The 25,380-nt window shown below is 39.6% G+C and overlaps 1 protein-coding gene and 1 pseudogene across 4 annotated transcripts in view; one reads left to right on the top strand and one right to left on the bottom strand.

Moving 5' to 3' along the window:
• The window catches only part of KIF27 (kinesin family member 27), a 90,635-nt gene extending 76,225 nt beyond the window's left edge, over positions 1–14,410 (bottom strand). For 3 of the 4 annotated variants that reach the window (XM_019423545.2, XM_019423546.2, XM_019423543.2), the window contains exons 1-2: positions 14,292–14,401; positions 8,056–8,424 (exon numbers count right to left, since the gene is read on the bottom strand). In XM_019423545.2, coding sequence (XP_019279090.2) covers positions 8,056–8,353 — 298 coding nt within the window. In that variant the 5' untranslated portion in view covers positions 8,354–8,424; positions 14,292–14,401. Of the gene's footprint in view, positions 1–8,055; positions 8,425–14,291 lie in introns of all 4 variants that reach the window. The other variant, XM_019423544.2, reaches the window with a different exon arrangement.
• Positions 7,035–7,121, top strand: LOC128778751 (U2 spliceosomal RNA; annotated as a pseudogene).
• Positions 14,411–25,380: the final 10,970 nt, after the last annotated feature.

Genomic DNA, 25,380 nt, shown 5'->3' on the forward strand with positions numbered 1-25,380 from the left:
AACTCAGGCAACAACAGATGTTGTCACTTATATATAACACTCAGTGCTCATCCCAACAAGTGTCCTCCTTATTGCCCCTCACCCCTTTAGCCCTTCCCCCCACCCAACACCCTGCTGGCAACCCTCAGTTTGTTCTCTGTATTTTAGAGTCTCTTATGGTTTGTCCCCTTCCCTGTTTACATTATTTTTCCTTCCTTTCCCTTATGTTCATCTGTTTTGTATCTTAAATTCCACATATGAGTGAAGTCATATATTTGTTTTTCTCTAATTTTGCTTAGCGTAATACCCTCTAGTTCCATCCACATTGTTGCAAATGACAAGATTTCATTCTTTTTGATCACCGAGTAATATTCCATTGTATATATATATATACACCATATCTTCTTTATCCCTTCATCAGTCAATGAACATTTGGGCTCTTTCCATACTTTGGCTATTGTCAATAGCACTGCTATAAACATTGGGGTGCACATGCCCCTTCGAAACAGCACTCTTGTATCCCTTGGATAAATACCTAGTAGTGCAATTGCTGGGTCATAGAGTAGTTCTATTTTTAATTTTTTGAGGAACCTCCATACTGTTTTCCAGAGTGGTTGCACCAGTTTGCATTCCTATCAGCAGTGCAAAAGAGTTCCACTTTTATTCAACATAGTACTGGAAGTCCTAGCCATAGCAATTCGACAACGTAAAGAAATAAAAGCCATCCAAATTGGTAAGGAAGAAGCCGGTTAAGTGTCTGATTTCGGCTCAGGTCATGATCTCATGGTTCGTTGAGTTGGAGCCCCACACTGGGTTCTGTGTTGACAGCTCGAAGCCTGGAGCCTGCTCCAGATTCTGTGTCTCCCTCTCTCTCCGCCCCTCCTCTGGTGACACTCTATCTCTCTCTCAGAAATAAATAAAAACTGGAATGGAGGAACTATGGTCCATTCCAATTGTAGAATATTATATAGTCTGAAAAAAATGAGTAAATTTCTATGACACAAAAGTGAAGAAATGAAATACTTTATATTGTTAAATGCAAAAAGAAAGTTATAGAAATAATGGTATAATAATTCATTAAACAAAACAACAAGAATAAAACTACATGAATATTTGTAAAATGCCTAGGAAAATGTCTAGAGCACTCTAGAATACTATACATCAAATGGTTATTTCCTTGGGATGAGACTAGTTTTCATTTATTTTAGTTTCTTTTTTTTTAATGTTTATTCATTTTTTTATGGGGGAGGCAGGAGAGGAGGACAGAAGATCCTAAGTGGGCCCTGCACTGACAGCAGAGAGCCCGATGCCGGACTCAAACTCACAAACTGCAAGATCATGACCTGAGCCAAAGTCTGACACTTAACCAACTGAGCCACCCAGGCACCCCTAATTTAATTTCTTAAGCATCACTTGCAATTCTTTTTACAATGCACATTATTATAATTTTTAAAGAGCCAGGGAATAAGTTTCTAGAAAGATTCCTTTAAAAAATGAGAGGACCCAAATAAACAAAATTACTAACAGAAGGGAAGAAATAAAAACCAACACCATAGAAATAAAAGCAAACGTAATAGAATATTATGAAAACCTATATGCCAACAAACTGGACAACTTAGAAGAAATGGATGAATTCCTAGAAACATATAATCTATCAAAACTGAAGCAGGAAGAAATAAAAATTTGAACAAACCAATCACTAACAATGAAATTGAATCAGGAATCAAAATACTCCCGACAAACAAAAGTCCACAACCAGACAGCTCCACTGTGAATTGTACCAAACATTTAAAAAAGAGCTAATACCCATTCTTCTCAAACTATTCCAAAAAATACAAGAGGAAGGAAAACTTCCAAATTCATTCTATAAAGCCAGTATCACCCTGATACCAAAACCAGATAAAGACACCACAAAAAAGATGACTACAGGCCAAGATCTCTCATGAATATGGATGCAATCCTCAACAAAATATTAATAAACCGAATTCAAAAATATATTTTAAAAAATCATACACCACGATCAAGTGGGATTTACTCCTGGAATGCAAGAGTAGTTTATAAGCTGCAAAATAATCAATGTGGTATGTCACATCAGTAAGAGAAAAGATAAAAACCATATGATCATTTCAACAGATGCAGAAAAGCATTTGACAAAGAACATCATCCATTCATGATAAAAACCCTCTGCAAAGTAGGTCCAGAGGGAATATATCTCAACAAAATAAAGGCCATATATGAAAAGCCCATAGCCAACAAGATATTCAATGGTAAAAAACAGAGAGCTTTTCCCCTGAAGGTCAGGAATAAGACAAGGATGACCACACTCACCACTTGTATTCAACATAGTACTAGAAGTCCCAGCCATAGCACTTTGACAGCAAAAAGAAATAAAAGGCATCCAAATTGGTAAGGAAGAAGTAAAACTCTACTGGCAGATGACACAATACTATATATAGAAAATGCTAAAGACTCCACCAAAAAACTCCTAGAACTGATAAATGAATTGAGTAAAGTCACAGGATACAAAATCAATGTTCAGGCATCTTTTGCATTCCCATACACTAATAATGAAGCAGCAGAAAGAAAATTAAATAATCTCATTTACAATTGCACCAAAAATAAAATATCTAGGAACAAACTTAACCAAAGAGGTGAAAGATTTGTACTCTGAACACTATAAAATATTGATGAAAGAAACTGAAGACACACAAAGAAATGGAAAGACGCTCCATGCTTATGGATTAGAAGAACAAATACTGTGAAAATGTCTATACTACCCAAAGCAATCTATACATTAAATGCAATCCTTACCAAAATACCAACAGCATTTTTCACAGAACTACAATAATCTTAAAATTTGTATGGAACCACAAAAGACTCTAAACAGCCAAAGATATCTTGAAAAATAAAAACAAAACTGGGGGCACCTGGGTAGCTCAGTCGGTTGAGCATCCAACTTCAGTTCAGGTTATGGTATCACGGTTCATGAGTTCAAGCCCCACGTCAGGCTCTGTGCTGACAACTCAGAGCCTGGAGCCTGCTTCAGATTCTGTGTCTCCCTTCCTCTCTTCCCCTCCCCTGCTTGCATTCTGCGTCTCTCTCTCTTTCTCTCTCAAAAATAAATAAACATTTTAAAAATTTCTTAAAAAGGGGCGTGCCTGGGTTGGCTCGTTGGTTAAGCATCAGACGTCGGCTCAGGTCATGATCTCACAGTTCGTGGGTTCAAGCCCCGCATTGGGCTCTGTACCGACAGCTCGGAGCCTGGAGCCTGCTTCGAATTCTGTCTCCCTCTCTCTCTGCCCCTCCCCCACTCACACTCTGTCTCTCGCTCTCAAAAAATAAGTAAAAAACATTTTAAAAATTTAATAAAAAAATGTTAAAAAAAAAAAGAAAGAAAAACAAAACTGGAGGAATCACAATTCCAGACTTCGTTACATTACAAAGCTATAGCAATCAAGATAGTATGGTATTGGTACAAAAACAGACACATAGATCAATAGAACAGAATAGAAAACCCAGAAATAAACCCACAGTTATATGGTCAATTTATCTTCAACAAAGGAGGAAAAGAATATGCAATGGGAAAAAGACAGTCTCTTCAGCAAATGATGCTGGGAAAACTGGACAGCTACATGCAAAAGAATGAACCTGGACCACTTTCTTTCACTATATACAAAAGCAAACTGAAAGTGGATTAAAAACCTAAATGTGAGGCCTGAAATCACAAAAATCCTTGAAGAGAGTACTGCCATTAATCTCTCTGACATTGGCCATAGCAACTTCTTACTAGATACGTCTCCTGAGGCAAGGGAAACAAAAGCAGAAGCAAACTATTGGGACTACATCAAAATAAAAAGCTTCTGCACAGCAAAGGAAATAATCAACAAAATTAAAAGGCAACCCTACTGAACGAGAGAAGATATCCGCAAATGACATCCAATAAAGGATTAGTATTCAAAATATGGAAAGAACTGATACAACTCAACACCCAAAAAACAAATAATCCAATTTAAAAATGGGCAGAAGACATGAACAGACATTTCTCCAAAGAAGACATCTAGATGGTCAACAGATACCTGAAAAGATCCTCGAGGGGAACCTGGGTGGTTCAGTCAGTTGAGCAACTGACTCTTCAAAAAAAAAATTTTTTTAATATTTATTTATTTTTGAGAGAGAGAGAGACAGAGCGTGAGTGGGGGAGGAGCAGAGCGAGAGGGAGACACAGAATCCAAAGCAGGGTCCAGGCTCTGAGCTATCAGCACAGAGCCTGCCACGGGGCTCAAACCCACAAGCCGTGAGATCATGACCTGAGCCGAAGTCTGACGCTCAACCAACTGAGCCACCCAGGCACCCCAGCAACTGACTCTTGATTTCAGCTCAGGTCATGATCTCACAGTTCATGAGTCCGAGCCCCATGTTGGGCTCTGTGCTGACAGCGTGAAGCCTGCTTGGGATTCTCTGTTTCCCTCTCTCTTCCCCTCCCCTGTTCGCACTCTATCTCTCTCAAAAATAAATAAATAAACACTAAAAAAAAAAAAGATGTTCAACATCTCTCATCATCAGGGAAGTGCAAATCAAAACTACAATGAGATATCGCCTCATACCTGTCAGAATGGCTAAAATCGACAACACAAGAAACAAGTGTTGGTAAGGATGTAGAGAAAAAGGAACCTTCTTGCACCGTTGATGGGAATACAAACTGGTGAAGCCACAGTGGAAAAAGAGTATGGAGTTTCCTCAAAACCTTAAAAATAGAACTGCCTAATGATCCAGTAATTGCACTACTGGGTATTTACCCCCAAAATACAAAAACAGTAATTCAAAGGGATACCCCTTTGTTTAAGCCCCTATGTTTATAGCAGTGTTATTTACAATAGCCAAACTATGGAAGCAGCCCAAGTATCCATCAATAGATGAATGGATGAAGAAGATACCACAGATATATATAATGGAATATTATTCAGCCATAAAAAATAATAAAATCTTGCCATTTGCAAGGACATGGACAGAGCTAGAGCGTGTACTGCTGAGAGAAACAAGTCAGTCGGAGAAAGACAAATACCATACAATTTCACTCATATGTGGAACTTAAGTAACAAAACAAATGAGCAAAGGAAAAAAGAAAGAGAGACAAACCAAGAAACAGACTGTTAACTATAGAGAATAAACTGACGGTTACCAGACGGGAGGTGTGTAGGGTGATGGGGGAAAGAGGGGATGGGGATTAAAGAGTACACTTAACATGGTGGAAAAAAAATGATTTTTTTAAAAAATAAAAAGATGGGCGCCTGGGTGGCTCAGTCGGCTGAGCGTCCAACTTCGTCTCAGGTCATGATCTCACAGTTCGTGAGTTCAAGCCCACGTCAGGCTCTGTGCTGACAGCTTGGAGCCTGGAGCCTGCTTCCGATTCTGTGTCTCCTCCTCTCTCTGCCCCTCCCCTGCTCATGCTCTGTCTCTTTGTCTCTCAATAATAAATAAACGTTAAACATTTTTAAAAATATACATTAAAAAAATAAAAAGAATAAGAAAACCTAGGGGATAAAATAAAAAACTGTTTCTAAGGGTGTTATCAAGTATAAAGTACTTTAGAGCAGCTATAATATTTTTTTTAAGTTTATTTATTTATTTTGAGAGAGAGAGAGAGAGAGAGAAAGAGAGAGGGGAGGGGCAGAGAGAGAAGGAGAGAGGGAGAATCCCGAGCAGGCTCCGCACTGTCAGTGCAGAGCCTGATGCAGGCTTCGAACAGTGAGATCGTGACCTGAACCGAAATTAAGAGTCTGTCACTTAACTGACTGAGCCACCCAGATGCCCCAAGAATAGATAAACTTAACAACTTTTTCCCTTAAAGAATTAAAATTGTATGTATGGCTTCTTAATAAAAAACAATATAGCTATACTTAAGTCACCAAGCTCTAAACATAACTCCTATTAGTAAAAAGAACATACTGAGTCTTAAAGATTGCAAAACATTTGCCAATTAAAAAAGGGGCTACAGCCCTAAAAAAAAAAAAAACAAAAAAAACCCCCACAACTTATAACAGAAAATTTGAATTTTTTGAGACCCTAAAATAACCTAGTATCTTTAACCTCTTAATCCTATGTCATACTGATTCTAAAAATGGTGGTGTGGGGGGGTACTGGGCACTAACGGCCTCTCCATTTAATCTTTGCAATCAGGGCTTCCTCAACTCAGCCAGACTCCAACTCTACCCCTCACCAGTCCCTACATGTAATAAGAGATGTTTCTGAAAGTCACATATTCTATATTTGAGAAGCAGGAAAGTAGAAAATACATTAAGAGTCATTACATGTATACAGAACGTAGCAATAATTTTAGACAATAATACATATATATGTACAACATTCAAAAGTTTGCATTTAGTAAAAAAAAAAATCAATACAGTAAACAAGTCCTCAAAAGAGGACTTGGCAGGACGCCCGGGTGGCTCAGTCGGTTGAGCATCCGACTTTGGCTCAGGTCATGATCTCACAGTTCGTGAGTTCAAGCCCCGCATCGGGCTCTGTGCTGACAGCTCAGAGCCTGGAGCCTGCTTCAGATTCTGTGTCTCCCTCTCTCTCTGCCTCATCCCCCTAGTGTACTCTGTCTCTCTCTCAAAAACAAATAAACATTAAAAAAAAAAAAAAAAAAAAAAAAAAGAGGACTTGGCATTCAATCCCAGCTGTCACTAACCCTCTAGCTGAGCAAGCCCTTCAGTGATTGCTCCATGGCTGGAGCTCCTCACTTATAAATAAAGAGAGATGATTTTCAAGGTTCCTTCCAGCTCTACAAGAAATCCTAACAATTTCACCTTTTCCACACTAGAATTACAAGCAGGAGAAACTATATTCTAAAATATTCAGTATTTAAAATAGAAATCTGTATTTATATGTGAGGTGATGGATGTGTTAACTACATTGGAGAATCCTTTGACAATGTTTACATTCATCAAATCATCATGATGTACACTTTAAATATCGTACAATTTTATTTGTCAATTGTACCTCTATAAAGCTGAAAAAATAAAATAAAAATTTGCTAAAAAATAGGGGGAAAAATCGCTTCTCGGCCTTTTGGCTAAGATCAAGTGTAAAAATAGGGGGAAAAAAGACTTTATTTTTTAAAAAAAATTTTTTTAACGTTTATTTATTTTTGAGACAGAGAGAGACAGAGCATGAATGGGGGAGGGTCAGAGAGAGGGAGACACAGAATCTGAAACAGGCTCCAGGCTCTGAGCTGTCAGCACAGAGCCCGATGCGGGGCTCGAACTCACGGACCGTGAGATCATGACCTGAGCCGAAGTCGGACGCTTAACCGATGGAGCCACCCAGGTGCCCCAAAAAAAGGCACTTTAAACCACATAACAAATTCTACCTACTGCCTCTAAGTCTTGGTTGTAAGACGCTGATATTTACAAGTGGACTATGTTAAAAGACCAAAATCTGGTCATGTTAACTCATTTCTTTCTACTTGAGGTTCTGTTCAAAATGACAAAGGTTTGTCAGAGGCAGGGAGTGGGGGAAATGGGTGAAGGTGGTCAAGATGTAAAAAATCTGAGTTATAACTAAGTTCTGAGGATGTAATAATATACAATATTGGTGACTGCAGTTAACAACACTGTATTGTGTATTTGAAAGCTGCTAAAATATTAGCTCTTAAAAGTTCTTATCCAAGAAAAAGAAATTTAGAACTATATGATGTGATTGATGTGAACTAAACTTACTGTGGTAATCATTTTGCAATACATACATGTATAGAAATCATTATATTGTACACCTTGGGCTAATATAATGGTATATGTCAATTATATCTCAATAAGACTGGAAAAAAATGGAAAGGGCTGAACACCAAACATTGTCTTAAACTTGTTTCCTCAAGCAAATACAATAAAAACTGTTGACTAAAACACCAATATTTAAAAATAAATCTTTCAAAGATGATGGTCTTATGAACTCATCTGACTATCCTTTATTTCATTCAATTAATATGCTGAGCACCTACTATGTGTCAGGCACTATCATATTTTAGCTTGATTCTAGTGTCTCAAATAAAAGTCAAAGGTAGGACGAGAATCTTACCAACATGGCCTCCTCCAATGGTGTAGGTCTTCCCGGATCCAGTTTGTCCATAGGCAAAAACGGTTGCATTATAGCCCTCAATGAGCGACAACACTAGTGGCTTTATACATGCATTATAAACTTCATCTTGAGTGGAATTCTTGCCAAAAACAAAATCAAAAGTAAAGACTCTATCTCTCCCAATGATAATTTGCTGGGTGTTTGGAATAACTCTCACACAAGCTTGATGATTATGAAGAACTTCTTTGCATAGCAGAGGTCGGATTCTTACAGCAACCTTTACTGGTATTTCTTCCATAGCAACTTAGATTTTACTTAATATTCAGTATCTAGTGTGAGAAATATCCATTTTATGTAATTTCTGGACTCCTGTGTAACAAAATAAAAACCAAATTTAGTTATTGACTTCTCTATCCTAATAAATTAACCATCTTCTCAAGCAAAGTCCATTAAAGCAGGTTTTCCTCCAATATAAGTCGGTTACAAAGAATAAATCTGTCTTATAAAAATACACCTATAATTTACAGATGAAATGTCTGGATTTATTGCAAAACAATCTAAGGAGTAGAGGCCATGAGTTGGTAAATGATGCAGCAAAGTGATAAGTGCATGGGATTCTATTGTGCCATTCTTTCTGTAGTAAAAATAGGTTTCCCAGTCCATTAATCTAAATACTGAATAACTGGAGAGTTAGAAAATTAAGACAAGGAAATAACCGAATAATTGTACACCCGTATTGAAAGAAAACCCTTTACTAGATTTTATAGCTATGTGCTGGAAAGTAACATCTTTTTGCCACAAATATCAGAAATAAATCCATGAAAATAGTTTCAAGGATTTCTATGATATAACTTGAAACCAAGTTATTGATTATTCAAAAATAATCAAAACTGAAACACTGCTTTTCTACTTCTAAAATATGGTATACTTATTTCTGAAGACTTCTGGTAGAATTAATATATCAAAAAATAAAGTGCCCACTATACTTATAAGGAACCTGAAAAATTTTTAAAAATTCCACTTACAGTAGCATCAAAAAGAATATAATACTGGGTTGCCTGGGTGGCTCAGTCAGTTAAGCAACAGACTCTTGATTTCAGCTCAGGTCACGATCTCATGATTCATGAGACTGAGCCCCATGTCAGGCTCTGCGCTGACAACACAGAGCCTGCTTGGGATTCTCTCTCTCCCTCTCTCTGCCCCTCCTCCACTCACACTCTCTCTCAAAATAAACTTAAGGGGCACTTGGGTGGCTCAGTCGGTTGAGCATCCGACTTCGGCTCAGGTCGTGATCTCGTGGTCTGTGAGTTCAAGCCCTGCATCAAGCTCTGCGCTGACAGCTCAGAGCCTCGGGCCTGCTTTGGATTCTGTGTCTCCTTCTCTCTCTGCCCCTCCCCCATCATGCTCTGTCTCTCTCTCTTGTCAAAAATAAATAAGCATTAAAAAAATAAATAAATAAACTTAAAAAATACATAGGAATAAGTTTAATAAAAGACATGTAAAACTTATACTCTGAAGATTATAAAAGATTGTTGAAAGTAAAGAAGATCTAAATAAATGGAAAAACATCTCATGTTCATGGACTGAAAGACAGTATTGTTAAGATGGCAATATTCTCCAAACTGATCTACAGATTCTATGCAACACCTATCAAAATCTTAGCTGAACTGCAGAAATTGACAAGCTTATCCTAGAATCCATATGGAAATTCAAAGGACAAAGAATAGCTAAAACAATATTGAAAAAGAACAAATTTGGAGGACACACTTTCCCAATTCTAAAACCAAGCAACAGTAATTAAGACAGTGTGGTACTGGTATAAAACAAACTAAAAGATCAATGGAGAAGAATTGAGAATCCAGAAATAAACCCTCATATTTTGGGCAAATGATTTTTGACAAGAGTGCCGAGACAATTCAATGGGGGGAAAGAATAGACTTTTCAATAAATGGTCATAGGACAACTGGATGTCCACATGCATAAGAATGCAGTTGGATTCCTACTCACATCATATACAAAATTCAATTCAAAATCATTCATAGACCTAAATGTAAGAGCTGAAACTTATAAAACTCTTAGAAGAAAACACAAGACTGACTCTTAGTAATGTTGGATTTGGCGATGGTTTCTCAGGTGTAACACCAAAGCAAAAGCAATAAGCTTTATAAGGAAAAACAGATAAAATGGATTTAATCAAATTTAAAAGCTTTGTTCCTCAAATATATAAAAGTGGTTAATAAGCACAGGCAAAGATGCTCAGCATCATTAGCCAGCAGGAAAATGCAATCAAAACTACAATAAGATTACTACTCTAACCCCACTAACACAGCTATAATCAAAAAGACATCATATAGCAAACAGACACATGAAAAAAGATGCCCAACATCACTCATCATCACACAAATGCAAATCAAAACCACAATGAGGTATCACTTCACACCTGTCAGATGGCTAGAATCAAAAAGACAAGAAATAACAAGTGTTAGCAAGGATGTGGAGGAAAAGGAACCCTCAAGCACTAATGGTGGAAATGCAAACTTGTGCGGCCACTCTGGAAAACAGTATGGAGGTTCCTCAAAAAATTAAAAATGGAATTACTATATGGTCCAGTAACTCCACTACTGGGTATTTACCCAAAGAATATGGAAGTACTAATTCAAAAAGACATATGTACCTGTTTCTTGCAGCATTTTTTACAATAACCAAGATATGGAACTATGGAAGCCACCCAAGTGTTAATCAATAAATGAATGGATAAAAAAGACATGGTATATATGGGGTACCTGCGTGGCTTAGTCGGTTAAGCATCTGACTCTTGATTTCAGCTCAGGTCATGATCTCATGATTCGTCAGATCAAGTCCCATGTTGGGCTCTGAACTAACAGTGCAGAACCTACTTAGGATTCTCTCTCTCCTTCTCCCCAGGTCACACACACACCCTTTCTCTAAAAATCAATAACTTAAAAAAAAAAAAGATGTGGGGGATATAAATATACATAGTAAAACCTTGGTTTGTGAGCACAATTTGTTCCAGAAACAGGCTTGTAATCCAAAGTACCTGTATATCAGAACCACTGGCTCAGCTGTGATCATGTGATGTTCGGCATCATGTACTACTTGTATTGCAAGACATCACTCATTTATCAAGTTAAAGTTTATGAGAAATGTTTGCTCCTCCTGCGCAACACTCACAGACCAAGTTACTCACAATCCAAGATTTTAGTGTGTGTGTGTGTGTGTGTGTGTGTGTGTGTGTGTGTGTGTAGGTAATGGAATATTACTCAGCCGTAAAAATGAATGAAATCTTGACATCTGCAACAGTATGGATGGACTGAGAGGGTATTATGCTAAATGAAATAAGTCAGATAGAGAAAGACAAATACCATATGATTTCTTTTTATTTCTTTTTTTTTAAGTTTATTTCTTTTAAGTTATCTCTACACCCAATGTCAGGCTTGAACTCACAACCCTGAGACCAAGAGTCCCATGCTCCACTGACTGAGCCAGCCAGGTGGCCCCCATATGATTTCACTTATATGTGGAATCTAAAAAACAAAACAAACAAACAAAAAGCAAAATCAGATCCATAAATATAGAGGACAAACTGACGGTAGTAGAGGGTAGCAGGATGGGGGATGGACAAAATGGGTGAAGGGGAGTAGGAGATAACAGGCTTCCAATTATGAAATGAATGAGTCTTGGAGATAAAAAGTACAGCATAGGGTCAATGGTCTTGTAATAGCACTGCATGGTGACAGATGATAGCTATATTTGTGGCAAGCATAGCATAACATATAGACTTTCTGTTCACCTGAAACTGAAGTCACATTGTGTGTCAACTACACTTCAATTTAAAAAAAGGCTTCAATTAAAAAAAAAAAAAAGCAACTCCTGATTTCGGCTCAGGTCATGATCTCATGGTCGTGAGGTCAAGTGCCGTGTTGGGCTCCACACTAGGTGTGGAGGCTGCTTGAGGTTCTCTCACTCTGCCTCTCCCCCACTCGCTCGCATTTTCTCTCTCTCTCTCTCAAAAAAAAAAAGGATATTAATATATTTAAATTTTTTTAAGACAGTTCAAAATAAGTATTAGGATGTATAGAATATGGAACCTTCGCATACTCCCAATGGAACTGTAAAATGATGCAGCCACTTCGGAAGAGTCTGGCAGTTCCTCAAAAACACAGAGTTATTATTTGACCCAGCAACTCCACTCTTTGGTATATACCCAAGAGAAATAAAAATACATGTTTTTATGAAAACTTGTACATGAATGTTCAGTCTTGGTAGGATAAAGCTTACACCATATAAAAGCTAAAAAGAAAATGTAACAAACAGTCTATGATAATTTTCAAGTGCAGATAATGAAAAATAATCAGTTTGGGGTGTGCCTGGGCTCTTTCGAGGAGAGTCTTGAACACTATCATTAAGTAACCTAGTAGACTATTAACAGACTAAAATAACATTTTTGGCACTACTTGCTATGGAGATGATAATGAAGACATATTTAATATTCACTAGCCTTTAAAAAACTCTGCAGCAGTACTGCAGATTATAATTTCGTGAGTGGGAAAGTCTGAAAAGGATCACAGTAACAAATACATTAGTCTACTAAAAGCTCAGAGAGTAAAAAAATACCAGCTCCCTTGGGCTGTAAAATCCCAAAACAGAGTCAACATGCTATGTGTAATGGCCAAAACAAAGAGATACACCCCATCTTGTCACTTTTAATCATTCTAGTTAAAACCGGCTGTGAAAAAATACTCGTATGTATGATAAATCCTTCTTGTATCCTATAGGACTCCACAGTCACTTGGTACTGGAAACTTTTCCAAAGAAACTACAAAGATGCTGAATGAGTTGGTTCTCTCAAATGTCTCTGAACATCTATATTTGAAGTTTTTTATCATACAGATTAGCTTTTTAAAGTCTGTTTATGGCATCACATTAAAACAAAAGTCATAGTCTATGTTAAGTCAAACCTAACTACTTCCAACAAAACTGCTAAAAAAAAAAGGTGCAGAGTGTAACTGGGATATTTTCACTTTCTTGGTTTTTGCAATAGGAAACAATTTTGCTACAAGGGCAAATGAAATTCTATTCTATTCCAATAAATAAAGGCCCTTAAACATATGGCTTGCAAAAGAGTAATATTCAAGAATTTAAGCATTTAAAAAATCCATAGCATTTATACTTTAGATTCTGGTCAACTGCAGTAACCAGAAGCATGTGTATTGTCCCGCCAAGAAATGTAAAGAAAGGGGAAATCTGATTGGTAATATTTAGGCATACTCAATGGAGTTTTGAAATTGAGTAAAGGCAAGAGAATCTTTGATCAATGATGCCATGTCACTCATCAAAAAGAAGTGTCTTCTAATACTGTTTCTATCCTGTGCCCACGGCTTTTCAGAAGTAGTGGGTTGGCTAAAAATTGTGGTCTGTTAATTATATTTTTGTAAGAAATTTCCCAGCAAATTAACAATGAATCACAAAAGGATCTCAGAAAAGGTCCCAAATGCATAAATGACTAGATAAAGAATATATAAAGTGAAGTGGAAAAACAAAAATTTGACAACTTGGAGGGGGCGAAGTGTTATTTAAAAAGTGTTTTGGTGTGTCTGCCTGGCTTAGCCTCGGAATCTGCTACTCGATCTCGGGATAGTGAGTTCGAGGCTTATCTTGGGTGTAGAGACTAAAACAAAAAAAAGTGTTCCAAACAAAGAATTTGGGTACCCTCTTTCTCAATCTAACCTGCCTGAGGGAGAGGGCTTTCAGACTTCTACAGCGTTGCACCAAAGTTTCAACATCCGCAACGGAAAAAGGAGACCAGAGACAAAACGAAACCCCCAGGGGGGATGGGCCTTCCCATCCCGTTTAGCTCCCGAAGTTGGAAGCACCGGCACAAAAAACACACAGGATCAGCCTCGGTGGGGCTCCCGTCCGGCGTTCGCTCACGTCCCTAATCCCCGGGCTTGTCTACCTAGGGGGACCCAACTTCCCCATGCCGTTCTCCAGGGGTCCCAGCAACGACCTCAGCCCCCTCCGACGCCCTCCCTCGGCTTTGCCGGCCCCCCAACCGCCCCCGTCCCCGAGCCGTCCCGCGGCGGCCCCTGACGTCCGACCCCTAGGCGGCGCCCCCTCCCCGAAACGGCTAGAGCGCGGGCGCTGCGGCACTAGGGCGGGAGGGCGCCGCACCGCACCCGGCCGCATCAGCCCCGCCAGGCCGGCGCGCCACTTACAGACCGGCTCGAGAAAGCTCTGATCTCCGGCGGCGAGCACAGTACAGGACTCCCCAGCTTCGCTCCGCTGGGCCGCCGCCGCCGCCGCCCGCGCCTTTTGTTGTCGCGGGTTCTCCCGGCAACGGCGAAACCAGCAGCCAACGCGCCCCCTCCCGGCCGGCCGTTGCGCCGCGCCCCCGACGAGCCCCGCCCCCGACGAGCCCCGCCCCACCGAGAAGAGCGTTGCGCTGGCCGCCTAGACACCACCTCCAGGTGTGGCTACAAAGCCAACTCGCAGGGGACTGCTTTCAGCGTGCCGGACCGAAGTCACTACCCACCAGTTTGTAAACTTTACGTAAGAAAGATTCACGTTGCGTTTTCATATTTTAGCTGCTAATTCAGTTTATTTTTATTGAAGTAAAGTTCGTATAACATACATCGAGCCGCTTTAAGGTGTACATGAAGGCATTCTCAATGCTGTGCAACCATCACCTCTGGTTCCAAAACATTTTCATCACCACAAAAGGAGATCCCCGTGTCAGTTTACAGCCTCTCCAGTTCCCCTCTCCTGCAGTCCCTGGCAACCACTAATCTACTTTCTCTGTCTGTATGAATCTACAGATTGGGGGCACTTTGTATTCAGGGTATCATACAACTTGTGGCCTTTTGTGTCTGGCTTCTTTGGCTAAACAATGTCTTCCGGGTCCACCCATGTTGTAGCATGTATCAGTAATTTTATTCCTTTTGATGCTGAATAATATTCAATTGTGTGGACTTACCACCTTTTATTTATCCACTCATCTCTTGATGGACACGCTGTTTGTTTCCACTTTTGGCTAATATGAGTAATGCTGTTAGAAACATTCATGTACAAGTATTTGTGCATGTATTTGTTTAACATCTGTTTTCAGTTCTTTTGGTATAGACCTGGGATCCGGGTCATATGGTTATTCTATGTTTAACTTTTCTAATTTACTTAAAAAAATTTTTTTTAATGTTTATTTATTTTTGAGAGAAAGAGCATGAACAGGGGAGGGACAGAGAGATTGGGAGACACAGAACCAGAAGCAGGCTTCAGGCTCTGATCTATCAGCACAGAGCCCCATGCTGGGCTTGAACTCAAGAACTATGAGATCATGACCTGAGATGAAGTCGCTCACTTAACTGACTGAGCCACCCAGGAACCCCTCCTATTTACTTTTAAATGCCTCAATGCCTCCCATTTTTAATAGCACAATCTAAGTGTTTTCTCCCAAGAGATTTTTCTTTTCTTTTTTAAAGTAATCTCTACACCCAACATGAGGCTTGAACTCACAACCTTGACATCAAGAGTCGCATGATCTACTGACTAAGCCAGGCAGGCACCCCTCACAATCTAAGCATTTTTTTTTAATTAAAAAAAAAAAAATCTTGTTTTACATTTATTTATTTTTGAGAGACAGAGACAGAGCACAAGTGGGGGAGGGGGCAGAGAGAGAAGGAGACACAGAATCTGAAGCAGGCTCCAGGCTCTGAGCTGTCAGCACAGAGCCCAACGCAGGGCTCAAACCCACAAACCATGAGATCATGACCTGAGCTGAAGTCGGACGCTCAACTGACTGAGCCACCCAGGCGCCCCACAATCTAAGCATTTTCAAAAAGCATCCCTTCTCTCATGGAACTTAGAAGTGAAGGTGGAAAAAAAAGTGCTTAGTTATTAAATTGAATTACAAGTATCCCCTGCTTTTCAAAAGTTCACATTATACCTCTTGGCTGAAAGATCTACATTAGTTACCTCTTTTCATTAACCGAAGAAATCTGAAGAGGATTTTCACTTTTATGATAAAAGGCGAAAGCCACAATAGGTTTGTTTTGCAGCCAATCTTTATAGTATAGAGGCAGCAGGCACCCGGGGAAACAAGAGTGGCCCCACCAACTGCCTTCAAGGGAACTATACTGAGCACCTCAGCATCAAGCCCCCATAGCTTTGAACTTGTCTGTGAGCATCTATGCTTTATCTCGATTTATTTTGTGCATCTGTTAGCAAGATGTGCCCTAAGGTATCAGAAAAGAATTAAGAGAAGGTATTTTGGGGTGCCTGGGTGGGTCAGTCATTTAAGCGTCCGACTTTGGCTCAGATCATGATCTCACAGTCTGTGAGTTCGAGCCCTGCGTCGGGCTCTGTGCTGACAGCTCAGAGCCTGGAGCCTGTTTCTTATTCTGTGTCTCCCTCTCTCTCTGACCCTCCCTCGTTCATGCTCTGTCTCTCGCTGTCTCAAAAATAAATAAACGTTAAAAAAATAAAATAAAATAAAAAATAAAAATAAATAAAAATAAAAGAGAAGGTATTTGGGCGTCTTGGAATGCTCAAAATTTTTTCCATAAAAATTAAGGGTAATTGCTTCTTTGCTTTACACCATTTTGGCTTACAAAAGTTTTTGCAGGACCATGCTACTTCCAGGTAGCAGGGAAACCTGTATTTTGAATTTTTAAAACCCAAAAATGTGAATTCACTAATTATTTTGAATCTTTAGAACTCCTTTTTTTAAGGAGTTCCCCAAACTGTAAAGTGGGTACCAGTCATTGTCTGGTAGTTCCCCAAATTGTAAAGTTCCCCAAACTGTAAAGTGGATACCAGTCATTGTCATCTCCTCCCACACCATCCAGGATGACAGCAGAACAAAGCTAACTCCATTCCAACTCCAACCGTATCTCCTTTCAAAGTCTTTATAAGTGGGACTTGGGAGTGCCAAGGAGAGAGTCATGGGGTCTCGGCCTTGTGGCGTGGGGAATAGAGGGTTCACACATGAAAGGCTTTCCTACTAAGTCAAAGGAGGCTCTAAGAGTGACCCAGAGAGCTGCACCAAGAGGAAACTGGCCTTCTGGTGTCCTTCCCGCGACTAGGGGTAGAGGCTGGTTAATGGGCCTCTGTTCCTCTCTAGACTGAAGCAGAGCAGCTGAATGCGGCAGGTGGTTGGCACTGGAATGGAGCAGCCTGCACTTTCACACCTGGCAGGGTGAGAACCTATGATTTCTCCATGTCTCCAGTCTTGCCCTCACAAATACATCCTTCACACCTTCTCTAGTGATCTATGTAGGACACAGATGTCCTTTTCCTGTAGCCTTTCTGTGATGCAGCCGAGCACAGAAGCGCAAGAGCACCTGGCTCGGGGAGGCCCAAACCGACCAGGTTCGGCCACTGGGCGCTGACAAAACCCAAAGGCAGAGAGACTAGTGGTGGTGAAACAGGAAAGGAATTTATTTCAGTGAGGCCAACACTGGGAAGACAACGGACTAGCATCTCAAAGACTGTCTCCAAAGTGCTGAAGATATTTCCACGTTTAAATAAGGGAAATGTGGGTCAAAAGTTTGGTGGGTATGTGCAAGTAGGCAGTGAAGGTCAAATTAATCATTGTCTTGGGGTCAATCACGTGGGGTTTTGCTTGCTCAGGGCAGTCCTTATTGCTTGGGGGGAGGGGGATAGTTCCAATTCCCATCAGGGGATGATTTGTTCACAGTATCCTTTGCCTAAGTTAAGAGATAAGCTGGAAAGGGGCACGTGGGTGGCTCAGTTGGTTAAGCGTCCAACTCTTGGTTTTAGCTCAGGTCATGATCTCACAGTTCTTGGGTTCTCGCCCCACATCGGGCTCTGCGATGACAGCATGGAGCCTACTTGGGATTCTCTCTCTCCCCTTCTCTCTCTGCCCCTCCCCTGCTCACACTCTTTCTGTCTCTCTCAAAATAAATAAATAAACTTTAAAACGCAGGGCAGGGGGGAGATAAGCTGGAAAGAAGAACTTAATTTGGAAGTTTGAGGTCAAAATGGAGGTAGTTGAAGTCCTCTTTCAATGCCATGGAGAATATTACCTTTTAACAGCTGGAATGGAGAGACACAATTTTGCTGAGAAGATGCTTTGCTAGTCCACAGCTGGGTTTGAGTTGGTTGGTACCCAGGCTTCAGGAAAGAGGATAATGTTGCTCATATGAGACCAAGAGAAGAATTATTTGAGTGCTCTTGAGAAAGAATGAGGAAGATGGAGGAAGGGAAGGTGTTGAGAAGAGGCTCAGAGAAGGAGAGGATAGCTGCTGAGGGAATTCCAGAGAGAACAGAAATGGCTAACAGGGATCTTTAGGTTGTATGCTGAGACATGTGCAGCATGGACCCTTCCCCTCTCCTGCAAAATCTTTATAATAAAGTCTGTGTTGCTAACTGAGGCATTGTGACAGAGGGTTGTTTTGTAGGGACTTAAAAGAAAGATATGCTAGTCCCAGGGCACCTGTAATAAAAATAAGCATATAGGGGCACCTGGGTGGCTCAGTCGGTTAAGCGTCCGACTTCGGCTCAGGTCATGATCTCGCAGCCCGTGGGTTCGAGCCCCGCGTCAGGCTCTGTGCTGATGGCTCAGAGCCTGGAGCCTGTTTCAGATTCTGTGTCTCCCTCTTTCTCTGACCCTCCCCTGTTCATGCTCTCTCTCTCTCTGTCTCAAAAATAAATAAATGTTATTTAAATAAATAAATAAATAAAATAAAAATAAGCATATAAATAAATAAATAAATAAATAAATAAATAAATAAATAAATAAATAAAAGAAAGATACGCCAGTCCTCAAGTCCAGTCTAGTGCTGGACAAAACCAGAGATTGACCATGTGGACCTAGAAGGCAGATTACAAGAAAGCTGAAGTCTGGCTTGCATTTCAGTGACATTTTACTTCACTAATAAATCAAGCAATGCAAATTAAAACAACAAACCATTCTCACCTATAAAGTTGGCAGCAACTTTTCATAATGTAAATGCAAGTATTTAGGGAGACAGTCACTTTTATACATAATCGCATCTCTTGTCATCTTCCTAAGAAAATAGATAAAGAATCATGTGCAAGAATGTTTATTATACTATTTGTAATATCAAAAACTTGGAAGTTACATATATGTTCAATGAAAGGGATTGATAAATTAATAGTGCATTTAAAAAAGAATATTATGTACTCATTGAAACTCATATTTACAAAAAATTGGTATAGGAGAATGGTTACAGATTAAGGATACAAAATAATATCAACTTTTCTCACCTGGAATTGGGATAAAACTTGCCCCTACTTCATAAAGTTGTTGTGAAGTTTGAAAGTAGGAATAAAGCAGATAGAACTCAAAAATTGTTAGGTAGCTAGAGGGGTACCTGGCTGGCTCCGTCAGTGGAACATGTGACTCTTGATCTCAGGGTTGTGAATTTGAGCCCCAGGTTGGGGGTAGAGATTCTTTAAAAATAAAATCACTTAAAAAATTGTTAGGTAGCTAGAATGATAATTTTCTCAATTTTGCTCAGGGGAGAAATACACATATAAAAACACAAGATAGTAAAAATATTCAACAAAATTCACTGAAATGGTAACTGTCAGCAACACTGAGTTAATGGTCATTTTTTAAATGATATCCGAAATACATCACTGATCTGGGTATTTTTAATTTTTTTAATGTTTATTCATTTTTTGAGAGAGAGAGAGTGTGAGTGGGGGAGGGCTCCAGACTCTGAAACAGAGCTCCAAAACAGGCTCCAGGCTCTGAGCTGTCAGCACAGAGCCTGACATGGGGGCTCAAACCCACAAACCATGAAATCATGACTTGAGCTGAAGTCAGATGCTTAACTGTCTGAGCTACCCAGGTGCCCCTAAAGGTTATTTTTATAGTTGAATCAATTAGAGTCTTCGTTCCAAGGAACAGAAACCAACTTGGGTTTACTTAAGAAAAAAAAAAAAAAAAACTTTGTTGAAAAGTTTATCATTAGCATGCTTTATGTTATGAGTAACAGAAACCCCAAGTCAGATTATTTTGAATTAGAAAATATATTTCATATAACTTCATATAGTTCATGTATATAGAAGTGAAATGTAAAAAACAATTGTCTTAGAACCAATGAAATAGGACAAACTCCCACATATTCACGGGCTTATTTGAAGGGTTCTCTATTCTGTTGCGTTGATCAATTTTCCAGAATCAGCAGAGACCATGTATTATTTTTTGTCCACACTATTGAGCACAGTCAGTGTTTAACAGAAAGTAAATATTGGGATGCCTGGGTGGCTCAGTTGGTTGAGCTTCTGACTCTTGATTTCGACTCAGGTCATGATCTTATGGTTTGTGAGATAAAGCCTCACACTGGGCTCCGTGCTGACAGCAAGGAGCCTGCTTGGAATTCACCATCTTCCCCTCTGTCTGCCCCTCCCCAGCTCTCTTTCTCTCAAAATAAATAAATAAAATTTTAAAAATTATAAATAGGCTCAGATCTCTGGAGAAGGATCTCCTCTGAGTCTGCTGGTGTAAAATAAAACTCATCCACCAAGAAAAAAAGAATATAAATAAATAAACAAACATTTTAAAAAGATAGTAAATATAAAGCTCATTGCAGAGATTCAATAAGTGTTTACAGAAGATAAAAAATTAAAAACAGGGGTGTCTGGGTGGCTCAGTTGGTTAAGCCTCTGACTTCAGCTCAGGTCATGATCTCACGGTTCATGGGTTCGAGCCCCACATGGGCTCTGTGCTGACAGCTCAGAGCCCGGAGCCTGCTTCGGATTCTGTGTCTCCCTCTCTCTCTGCCCCTCCCCTGTTCACGCTCTGTCTCTCTCTGTCTCTCAAAAATAAATAAATGTAAGAAAATTAAAAAAAAAATTAAAAACAGAAAACAAGTAATTTGCTCAAGGTTACATGGTTGATAAGTGACAGAGGCATGACCGAAGCCTGGGTGTGTCAGATGACAAAGTCAACACTGCCTCCCCAAAGATTGAACTCCAGTGTCGCTCTCTACATAATGTATCCCTCTCCCTTGCTTACTCTCTAACGGTGTATTTGATCAAATCAGGTCCACATGTAGCATTCAGTTGATATGTCCCTTAATTATCTTGTATTCAATAACAGTTATCTTCTACCTTCTTCAAAATTGTGGTAAAATACACATTACATGAAATTTTCCATCTTAACCATTTTTAAATGTACGATTCAGTAGTATTAAGTGCATTCACCATTGTTATGCAGCCAGTCCCCAGAACTCTCTTTATCTTGCAAAACTGAACCTCTATACCCGTTAAAGAACAACTCCAGTACTCAAGATTCATTCATGTTGTAGCATGTGTCAGAACTTCCTTTTAAAGGCTGAGTAATATTCCATTATAGAGATATACCACATTTTGTCTCTTTACCTGTCTCTCACGTAGGTTGTTTTCCAACTTTTGACTATTGCAAGTAATGCTGCTATGCACAAGCATGTACTACACGTATCTCCTCAAGATCCTGCTTTCAGGAGCACCTGGGTGGCTCAGTTGGTTAAGCGTCTAAGTCTTGATTTCGGCTCTGGTTACGATCTCACCGTTTATGGGATCGAGTCCTGCTTCAGGCTCTGTGCTGACAGCGTGGTGCCTGCTTGGGACACTCTCTCTCCCTCTCCCTCTCTCTTTCCACCCCTTCCCCAGTCACACGCATATGTGTGTGCATGTGCTCTGTCTCTCTGTCTTTCTCTCTCTCTCTCAAAATAAATAAATGAACTTAAAAAAAAAAAGGATCCTGCTTTCAACTTTTTTGGGTATATACCTAAAAGTGGAATTGCTGGATTATATAGTAATCCTATTTTTATTTTTTTGTGGGACTGCCATACTGTTTCCACAGTGACTATACTGATTTACATTCCCACCAACAGCACACAAGGCTTTCCTTTTCTCCACGTTTTTGCCAACCCCCATAGTTTTGAAAAAAATATATATTTAAAAAAATTAAATAGCTTTTTAAAAAAACCTTTCATCTATTGAAGAAACAGCACCATTTGTCCTTCAGAACACTCACATTCTTAGATCTGGCAATCGCATCTTTGTGTTGTCATTTAATTTTAACTTGTTCCTGTATTTCCTACATTTCCTGAAAACTAGCAGTTAGATCTAGATTCCTGATTAGATTCATAGTTCAGTGTTTCTGGCAAGAGTAATTCATACACACAGGTCTGTACACTTCCTGTTGTAACACACCAGGAAGCACATAATGTCTGCATATTCCACTTTGAGCAATGTTAACATTACTAGTGAGTTCACACGCCTCCAGCCTAATCCACCCATTTAAAAAGTTCCCCATCAACATTTTACCTCATGGCTTGAACAGACATTGATGATCATTTTCCAGATCTATTATTTCACTGGGGATTCCAAAATGGTAATATTATAATTCTAATTTTCCTTTTCACATTTAGTAGCTGGAATTATTTTATAAAGAAGAGTTTCCCAGTGTGGAGATTCCTCAAAAAATTAAAATAGAATTACCCTACAACCCAGCAATTGCACTACGAGGAATTTATCCAAAGGATGCAGGAGTGCTGATTTGAAGGGGCACATGCACCCCAATGTTTATAGTAGCACTATCAACAAATTATGGAAAATTATGGAAAAAGCCCAAATGTGTCCATCAACTGATGAATGGATCGAGAAGATGTGGCATATATATATATATATATATATATATATATATATATATATATGTATATATATATATACCACATATATAAGAAGATGTATACACACACACACACACACACACACACACACAGTGGAATATTAGTGATTAAAAATGAAATCTTGCCATTTGCAACAATGTGGATGGAACTGGAGGGTATTATGGTAAGTGAAATAAGTCAGTCAGAGAAAGACAGATATCACATGATTTCACTCATATGTGGAATTTGAGAAACTTAACAGATGATCATAGGGAAAGGGAAGGAAAAAGATAGAAACAGAGAGGGAGGCAAACCATAAGACACTCTTAAAGACAGAGAACAAACTGAGGGTTGATGGGGTGGGGAAAATGGGTGATGGGCATTAAGGAAGGCACTTGTTTTACGTAAGCCATGAATCATTGAATTCTCCTGAAGTCAAGACTACACTGTATGTTATCTAACTTGAGAATAAAAAAAAGAAAGAAAGGGCTCCTGGGTAGCTCAGTTGGTTGGGCGTCCAATTTTGGCCTAGATCATGATCTCACATTCCTGAGTTTGAGCCCTGCATCTGGCTCTGTGCTGATAGCTCAGAGCCTGGAGCCTGTTTCAGATTCTATGTCTCCCTCTCTCTCTCTCTCTCCCTCTCCCCCACTCACACTCTGTCTCTCTCGAAAATAAATAAACATTAAAAAAATTAAAAAAAAAAAAAAAGAAGAGCTTTCCCTCTATGGGGTTAATCTGAAAACAGTACACCAGTCAATACAGGAATGACAGGATTCGTGCTTGATTTTTTTCCCTTCCATTTATTGATTTTGAGAATAACGAATCGGTCCCTAGCAAGCTCTAAAGTCAACCAATAGGGTTTCTTCTTTTGGAGTATGGGGAAAGGGTGATTATAAACTCATAGATTTTTATATTTTTTACTTACTGTCCAAAGACCATTTTCACTCTTCAGAGTATTTCTAGACTTCTTATTAAACACCATTAGGAAACCATTATTGTTTCTTTTCATTTTAACTCAGCCTTCATCAAAGTTATTGTGCCTTAATAATTGAATTCCATTCCTGCAACCAAAGAACACTAATTAATTCACCTACCAAATAATCCTCAGTCTATCCTGAGAATGTTAAAATAGGAATAGTGAAAGGGAGTTACTAGGTTTTTCCCACCTTCAGACAGGAAATTGAATTAGTTGTTTTCTTAGACCAATTCAGAATGCAGCCCTACCCCTTTCCCAGCTTTTCTTCGGCAGAGTTCCCAACTTGAAATGATCCTCATCTGCTGAAGAGTTCTGAACTTCCAAAGGTGCAGAACACAAGGTTTGGGGGCTGCCTACCATTCCTCTTCTTCCTACCTCCTCTATTTCCTCAAGAATTGCCCCTGTTCTACCTGCTAGGCCAGCCAATCACTTGGCCTTTGCCCCAGGCCACAGCGGGGACACAGTGGTAGGGGACTTGGGACTCAAGCCAGGCTCAGCAGCCAAGCCCCAGGCTTCGGCTTGTGCTACTGGCAAAGATTTGCACTCTGTGACCTGGAATCACTAGCTGTTAGAGTGAGCTCTTCCAACAGTGCAGGAAGAAAAACAAGGTGTGGTCTTTGTGCATTTTAATCTCTGGACCATAACTAGGTATGGGGAAAGCCAGCCCTTTCCCTGGACTTATCTTTTTTTTTTTAAGTATTTATTTATTTTTGAGAGAGACAGAGCGCAAACAGGACAGGGGCAGAGAGAGAGGGAGACACAGAATCTGAGGCAGGCTCCAGGCTCTGAGCTGTCAGCACAGAGTCTGACGGGGGGCTCGAACCCACAAACCATGAGATCATGACATGAGCTGAAATTGGATGCTTAACCAACTGAGCCACCTAGGTGACCCTCTTTTTTTTTTTTTTTTTTTTTTATATCATTATACATTTCATTTTTCACTAAGCTAGTTTCAGCCTGGTTTCTTTCACTTGAAACTAAACCCAGTGGGATAAATCAAAACAGAAAGGGGCGGGGGTGCCTGAGTGGCTCAGTTGGTTAAGCAACCAACTTTAGCTCAAGTCATGACCTCACGGTTTGTAAATTCGAGTCCCACATCGGGTTCTCTGCTGTCGGCCTGGAGCCCACTTCAGATCCTTTGTCCCTCCCTCTCTCCATCCCTTCCCTCCTCTCTCTCTCTTACTCTCAAAATAAAGACATTTTTAAAAAGCAGAAATGAAAAGGAAAAGAAGGAATGTAGTTTATGGGAAAAAGAGAAACTTGGATGAATGCCGTAATAATATATTTCTCCAAACTTCTAATGACTTTAGTCAGTGAATTTTATACCAGAAAGAAATCCTGCAAATGATTTAGTCCCACCATAAATTTATTAATTTTTAATCTTATATTCAATATTCTTGGGGCACGTGGGTGGCTCAGTCTATTAAGCCTCCAACTTGGGCTCAGGTCATGATCTCATGGCTTGTGAGTTTGAGCCCCGTGTTGGGCTCTGTGCTTACACCTCAGAGCCTGGACCTTGCTTCAGATTCTGTTTCTCCCTCCCTCTCTGCCCCTCCCCTGCTCATGCTCTCTCTCTTTCTCTCTCAAAAATAAATAAAACATTAAAAAAATTATATTCAATATTCTTGAATTAGATAGGAGTTATTTTGCCATATTACTTATTCATACCTGTATTAGGGTTCT

The sequence above is a fragment of the Panthera pardus genome, unplaced genomic scaffold (genome assembly GCF_024362965.1).
Source record: "Panthera pardus isolate Hobbes unplaced genomic scaffold, ASM2436296v1 HiC_scaffold_20, whole genome shotgun sequence".
In the NCBI taxonomy this organism is placed as follows: Eukaryota; Metazoa; Chordata; class Mammalia; order Carnivora; family Felidae; genus Panthera; species Panthera pardus.